The sequence below is a fragment of the Aedes albopictus genome, chromosome 3 (genome assembly GCF_035046485.1).
Source record: "Aedes albopictus strain Foshan chromosome 3, AalbF5, whole genome shotgun sequence".
Taxonomy (NCBI): Eukaryota; Metazoa; Arthropoda; class Insecta; order Diptera; family Culicidae; genus Aedes; species Aedes albopictus.
Window position 1 is genome coordinate 201,927,241 of NC_085138.1, and position 7,773 is coordinate 201,935,013.

At 40.5% G+C, this 7,773-nt stretch overlaps 1 protein-coding gene across 1 annotated transcript; it reads left to right on the top strand.

Moving 5' to 3' along the window:
* The first annotated feature begins 2,788 nt into the window (after positions 1 to 2,788).
* LOC134291162 (histone H1B-like) lies at positions 2,789 to 7,213 on the top strand. The gene has a single exon (XM_062858539.1). The coding sequence runs from the start codon at positions 5,927 to 5,929 to the stop codon at positions 7,064 to 7,066; it is 1,140 nt and encodes a 379-aa protein (XP_062714523.1). The 5' UTR covers positions 2,789 to 5,926; the 3' UTR covers positions 7,067 to 7,213.
* Positions 7,214 to 7,773: the final 560 nt, after the last annotated feature.

Here is a 7,773-nt window from a genome sequence, read left to right on the forward strand (position 1 = left end):
CTGGCACCCTTGCACCAATGCATGATCCATGGCCAAAAAATAAACATTTCCCACCAACACACCAACATCCGCATGACCTTGTGCAGGCGCAGAGGACTCAACGGCCTGATGTGGGCAAGCGAATGCAATCATCACTTCCCTCCCCTTCCCCATTGACCTGCAACCTGACGCAGCAGGCGCCATTGTCGCCTAAAAATACAAGACCACCAATCCTCACACACTGAAGATGCCTGTTAGTCCCAAACAGCTATCTCATTGGTTCCTTGTGTGAGTGTAGCTGGTCTGGCGATACTGGAGTTGCAACTGCGGGCGGTCAATCAAGCTCAAGCAAGCTCAAGGAACAGAGGTGTTTCCCAATCCTCGAGTGCTTTTCTTGGCTTGGCTTGGCTTGACATTCAAATATTTTTTTTAGGGAAGGCCGACAAGCTCAGCAATCATGATATGTAATTGTGTTTATTATAGGGTTCGTAATAGAGGCATACTTGTACTTGTGAACATGTACACGCAAAACCACGTCCTTGAAATAAATGATTAATACTTTAGTCAAAAGCTACATAATGACAGTTTGTGTTTTCCTTTCATGTATTTGACTATGTAATTGTTCATCATTTGAAAAACAAGTTTTCACAGTACCGCCATCATAATGACTCAAGGTGTTTAGAATAAAATATTTTTCATGTATTATTGTATAAAAAATATAGATATTTTGTTGATCGTTTGCTACTAAGCTTAGTATTTTAGAATGCGTTTGATAGTTTTGCTATTACTTGAAAACCATTCTACAAATTTTAATGAAATTTTCACACAGTCATCTACGCATACTACTTCGAAACGCCTAAAAATTGTATGGTTCTATCTTCAAAGACAAAAAAGTTGTGACTATTTCTAGGAGATGCAATAATTTACAATATGCGCTTTTAACAGTTTTTGCATGAAAAACCTTAAAAAAAAAAATTGTTCTAGACCCCCCGATGGATGTTTTCAACCGACCCAGCAAATTGAAGGGAATGGCCCAAAGTATCACTGGGCAAAATTTCAGACTTACTTATTTTTTTGTTTTAAAGTTGCTCTATAAACACACCGTGCTTCGGAAATAATTAGACCCGTATTATTTTATTTCGTCATTAGGGTGACCAATTTTCATATAGGGTGGTCCAAAAAATCAAGGTTTTTCAAAACTAAAAGTTTTCAAAAAATCGTAACTTTTGAACCATTTGACCTATTTTGACCTTTTTTTTTGTTTGAAAGCTATTGAATTGTAGTTTTCAGGAAAAATACGTTAAAGGGGCTTAAATGTAAAGAGTACTATAATATATGCAAATATATTAGTTTTTACACGTTTTCATGGTCTCGGGACCAAAGAGGTACCCTGGTTTTATATTTTTATCAGAAAATTCAGGAAATTTGGCGTAACATATAAAAAAATCAGAAATATATGTTGTTTTGTTTTTGAGATATGATATTTTGAATATAGAGAGTCATATATTTTAGTACTAGCTACTCTGAAATTGCTTGAAATTGCAAATTCTCATAAAACTATGCATAGTATTGCTTTTTAAAGTGATTCCTGATGGTTTTGGTATCCATAATATTATAAGGAATCAAAATATAATCAAATTTAAAAAAGTGTCTTGTATGGGAAAATTTGACCTTTTATTTTTAAAAAACCATATCTCAAAAACTAATAAACATTCATATCTCTGATTTTTTGATATGTTACGCCAAATTTCCTGAATTTTCTGATATAACCAGGGTACCTCTTTGGTCCCGAGACCATGAAAACGTGTAAAAACCAATATATTTGCATATTTTATAGTACTCTTTACATTTTAGCCCCTTTAACGTATTTTTCCTGAAAACTACATTTCAATAGCTTTCAAACAAAAAAAAAGAAGTTTAAAATCGGTCAACTGGTTCAAAAGTAACGATTTTTTGAAAATTTTTAGTTCTGAAAAACCTTAATTTTTTGGACCACTCTATATGAAAATTGGTCACCCTAATGACGAAATAAAAAATACGGGTCTTATTATTTCCGAAGAACTACAAGCCCACCAAGTTTCACGATAATTGGAGATGCACTAAATCGTTTTTCTATGGAATGGCTGTATAACTATATACTCTATTGTACCTAAAGATATGTGCCGTCTTGTTCTTTTATGTTACGCAACTGTTACGCATTAAATGAAAAATTACACATTTTAATAGACTGTGGCATCCACATTTCACATGGTGGCGAAAGCCGGAAATATTCGGCAGGGCATGTTGAAAGAATGCCGGACAACAAACCTACAAAGTTTAATTTCGCTATTGATCCGGTTGGCAAAAGAATGCATGAAGCGCAAAGAGCACGATGGGAAATGGTGCGCGATCTGGTAAGCATTGGGCGTAATTGAGGATTTTTAGGGTAAATGTGTAAGTCATGAAGGAAATAGTGTAAATTAGTTGAACAAAATTAATCTAATCACCTAATAAAGAGAAAGGGTTTCAAGACGTTAGTTGTTGATTTTACATTTAACTTTGCTTGGAAAAAAAAATGAAAACTGTCGATAATAGTGTTGCGAGAATAATATCTTCAATATGACATATAAATAAATATAGTTTTCGAAATGTCTTATGCTGTTGTTAAGGTTCTGTATTCTTGTTGGAATATTGGATCTGATGTATAAAGCTGCTTTGAGGGAACGAGTACAGCTATTAGTTTTGATAGGGTGATTGAGTGGAAATGTTTGGGAATATTGATTTACAAAAGAATACTTACCTGGAGCTGGAGTATTATATTGTTCGGATTTTCTCAATAAAAAAGAGCACTTGGATTCTCGGGGAACAGTTACCTAATATATCTTCTTTATTATAAAAATACACTTATATAAGAACAATGCCTTCAATTTCGCAGTAAGTAAAAATCTTCTGAACATTATAAAATTTGTAACGATTGCGTTAGTTTGACAATATATCCAAAATTGATCATGATACACCTACATATATGCATTAATTAATCTGTCACTTCTAGGAATCGAGGGTGAGGTACACATACTTTGAACAATGGATTGTAGGGTTACAATATTGGCATCTGGCTGTATCCTCTTTGGGCTCTCTCAGAGGATACAGCGTTTTTTTTTAAAGTCCTATTATGCTAAAGTGATTGAAACCGACATTTGTTGGTGTAAGGGTTCTGCACAATGTCTACGATAAATAATAAATTGATAGCAAAGAGCTTTGAATAAAATGGCGCATTTAGTAAAGATTCAAGGATACTCTTAGGGAGGCAAATCAAAGTGTAAGATAATGCAAATAGGCAAACAGAAGTACGTTAGAGTAGACGTTCAATAACTGCAACATTGTTGCTTTCTACTTAGCGAACGAAATTCGATAACTGCAACGTCGGGCAGACGTCAAAAATCGATCAACAAGAACACCTCTCGATCGTACAAGCATTATGATACAGTAGGTACAGGCATTCAGTGCAACAGTTATGGAAAATCTAGGATTATGAATGAAAGCTCCAACAGAGAAAAGGTAACATTCTCGCTTGATCCACATTGGGGATGCGAAATCTTTATTCTACCTGGTGATTCTGAAATTTTGACTTATTTTGATGGATTTGTTTGACAAGTGCTAAGCTCCTCTAACCGATCATCTCTGTAAAACCACTGCCTTTAAAATGTACACCAATGTGATTCGGAAGATTATTTGTCGGGAAGTTGTGGTTCGGAGCGAAAAGTTACAATGATCGTGTGCGACTAGCTAGGATGAATTTTTGATATTACCATCGTATCACCTATGAGAAGCTGTTTCAGCACTGGATGCTTTTCAAGTTGCTAATATACTGGACAGACTAGAGGGCGTATGTTATCGTAGCTAGTAGTGGAATCTGTTATACTTACATACTTATCTCTGAAACATCATCCATGATTTGTACAAAAGTTTATGCTATGCTTTGCTATGACAAATAGCATAGCAAATAACACAACGGTAGTGCTGTTCCATTCTGTAAATTCCAAAGGTGTAAATTCTATTATCGGGTCTCCAGTTAGTCTAGTGGTTAAGACTATGGATCGCCAATCCGGAGACGGCGGGTTCGATTCCCGTTCCAGTCGGGGAAATTTCTCGACTTCCTGGGCATAGTGTATCATTGTACTTGCATCACTATATACAAATTCATGCGATGGCAGGCAAAGAAAGCCTTTCAATTAATAACTGTGGAAGTGCTCAAAGAACACTAAGTTGAAGCGAGACAGGCCAAGTCCCAGTGGGGACGTCGAGCCATAAAGAAGAAGAAGAAATTATGTTATCGTATACACAGTGTGTGCTACTGGGCCTACAGTTAGCCTAATGGTTCAGGGTGTGAATCGCCAATCGAGAGACGGTGGGGTTCGATTCCCGTTCGGATCGGGACAATTTTCTTGATTCCCTGAGCATAGTGTATCTTTGTGCCTTCCTCACAAAATACAAATTCATGCAATGGCTGGCAAAGAAAGCTCTTCAATCAATAACTGTGCAAGTGCTCAAAGAACACAAAGTTGAAGAGAAGCATAAATAAGAAGTGAGTGGGAAGGGGATGAAAGCTCAGGTAAAATATCGTCTGGGCGCCCAATCAAAAACACCACCCCGGTGAAGAATGGCGCTTGAACCTATAGCTATTCCCAAGTAACAAAATTAATTTTATAATGCTTTTGAAGTATTCTTCAACACCTGTTCTTTAAAACCATGCATAAACCAAATTGCTCTGCAACACGACATCAACTCAACCATAAACCCGCCATAAGACCAAAGAGGCCCATCCTAAGATGCTCTTGGAGAGTTGTTTTTAAATTTCTCTTAAAACTTGTTCTACTTCCCAAGTTGTCCTCAAGGCGAATTGCTCTCTCCTTGTAGAATTCTTCAAGTGCACGATAAAACGATAATAAATTTGTCAGTGTTGTTGCTGATGCAGCTTTTATGTCGACAGAAAAGTTTGGTGAATTAAATTGAAATTAAAAACACAATGAATATGACACATTATTGTAATCGGGATTAATTTATTACACAAATTGGGAATATTTCCGTGGTGTAACAAGGATACCAAATGCCAAGATAAATTCATCGTATATAAGTTGCAAGATACTTCCAAAAATTGCAACGCGCTTCCATTATAACGCACTAATAAAATATTTAAAAATATTATTCCTGGTCATGCGAACATTGCTCATGAGTTTTCTGAACATGGCTTCCATTGAAATTTAGGCCGGTGGTCGGTCCATCATCGATGGTTTTAATCAAAATCACCATAAGATCGTCTTAAATTTCTTTCAACTCATGCCAGAGCTAAAAGCATAACTCAAGAATACTAGGATTTATAACGTTCTCAATGCAGCCTGGTTGGCCTCCATCCAGAACGTCTTAAATTTATTTCATCTTATGCAAGGGTAAGAAGTATTACTCAAGAGTACTCAGGTTTATAACGTTCTTGATGTAGGTTTATGCAAACTCTGCCAAGAACGTCATAAAACATGTACGCCAAATTGTAAACAAACAATAAATTATCGCACCGCGGTGGATTTTGTAAATCTTGTCCGATGAATTGATTTATCAGCCCGGTACCGTTGCCAACCTGGCAGACCTTTTTCGATAAGCTGCCTTGATGCGGTGCAGTGCCTCATTCCTCCGGTCAGCACTTCCAACAGGTAAGTAGTTGTTGATTTTGAAGATCGATGATTGGAACCCCGATTGCACGGGAAACGACGTCCTGGATGACCATACCCACCTCATTTCGGATGCTGCAACCGGAGGAACTTGGCACTGCACCGCGTTGCGGTTGGGTTTCCGGGTAGGTGTTCTTGATTGGCAGCAATAATGGAACGATGAGAATCAAAATCTGATGCTTGAGTTTTCTCTTGTGTTTGATTTGACGTGTTAATACGATTTCCATCCAGCAGTGAGAATCAAAATGACTGAGACCGCCGTCGAAGTTGCCGCTGTGACTCCAGTGCTTGTCACACCATCGAAGACCCCGAAGAAGTCCAAAGCCGCCATGGCAAGCCGGATTGTTAAGAAGCTGAACAAGCCGTCCACCCATCCACCAGTGAAGGAAATGGTCATGGCCGCCATCATGCACCTGAAGGAACGTAAGGGATCTTCTTTGCAGGCCGTCAAGAAGTATATCGGTACCAACTACGAGTGCGACGTGCTCAGGCTGAACACCTTCATCTTGAAGGCTCTGAAAAGTGGCGTCGAAAAGGGTACGCTGATCCAGACCAAGGGAACCGGGGCGTCCGGATCCTTCAAGCTGAAGGATAAAAAGGCGTCCGTTGAGAAAAAGCCCAACAAGGCTGTCGGAGAGAAAAAGAAGGCTGTCAAAAAGGTGGCGGACGAAAAGAAGGTCAAGAAGTCGGTTTCCAAGAAGGCGACAGGTGAGAAGAAAACCAAAGGAGCCAAGGCTTCCAAGGTCACCTCTAAGACCGGAACAGTGGCGAAGAAAGCTGCTGCTTCCAAGCAGAAGGCCACAAAACCGTCCAAGGTCGCTGCCAAGAAGCCAAAGACTCCGAAGCCGAAGAAAATCGCTCCAGCTAAGAAAGCTGCTCCGAAGATGGAGATGGAGCTGCAAATTAGCGCAGAGGAGGAAGCAGAGAAAAGTGCTTGGCAGGAGAAGATGCTCCAGAAGAAGAGAGGTCAAATCCTGCGGATAAAAGCGAACCGGGAGTCGTTCGAGAAGCAGATGGCGGACATGGACAACGAGTTGGCGGGATTCTCGGGCGTCAGGGTGGCAAAGCCGTCGTCGAAAAACTTTGTCGATGAAAATTCGGATCGGCGTAGTTCCGATTCATCCATGGAGAAACAGGCCAGGAAGATCATAGCGTCGAGAAACTGGGAGCAGGTCGACAGTGGAAGCCAAAACGGGCTGGGGCAGCAGCCCAGACCGACAAAGGCACAGCTGGCTGCCAGGCAGGGGCTAACGTACAAGCTCCCAAAATTTTCTGGCAAACCAGCACAGTGGCCACTGTTTTACGCCGCCTACAAAGCGTCCAACGCAACATGGCTACATGGATCACGAAAACCTGATGCGACTGCAGGAAGCGCTCGAAGGTGATGCTCTTGAGTTGGTAAGTGGTCAGCTTCTTCTTCCCGAAACCATTCCAAGGGTCATCGAGAAGCTGCGTCGCCATTACGGCCGTCCGGAACAGCTGCTTGAAAGTCTGTTGGACAAAATTAATCGACTAGACCCTCCTCAACCGAACAGCCTGAAGAGTTTCATCCCATTCGGAAACACGGTGGAGCAACTCTGCGATCATATGGAGGCTGCGGATATGCGACAGCATCTCCTAAACCCTCTACTGATCAAGTCGCTGGTCGCAAAGCTACCGGATCGCGGAAAGCGTGAATGGGTCCACTATCGTAGAGGACGTGGCGAAGTAACGCTGCGAACATTTACAGATTTCCTTATGGATATAGTAGCAGATGCTTGCGAAGCCAACGTCGACATGGAGTTTGAGCAGCAACACCAATCCATAACAATTTCTCAACCAGAGGAAAATGAAGAGCACGTCGGACTCTACTGTCACAACATGAACACTAGTTCAGCAGCAAAGGTTAGCGAGCACAACACCCAAGGCGGAAAATTCCACAACCCGTTATTGCATCCGGTCCAAAATGCGGTCGGAACAAGTGCGCGCGTCCATGCGAACTGTACGGTTCTGTTCCGGATTGTTCCGGTTCAATTGCACTACCAGGGAAAAACCATTTCGATATTGGCGTTCCTGGATGAAGGTGCTTCCGTCACGCTGATGGATCAAAAGC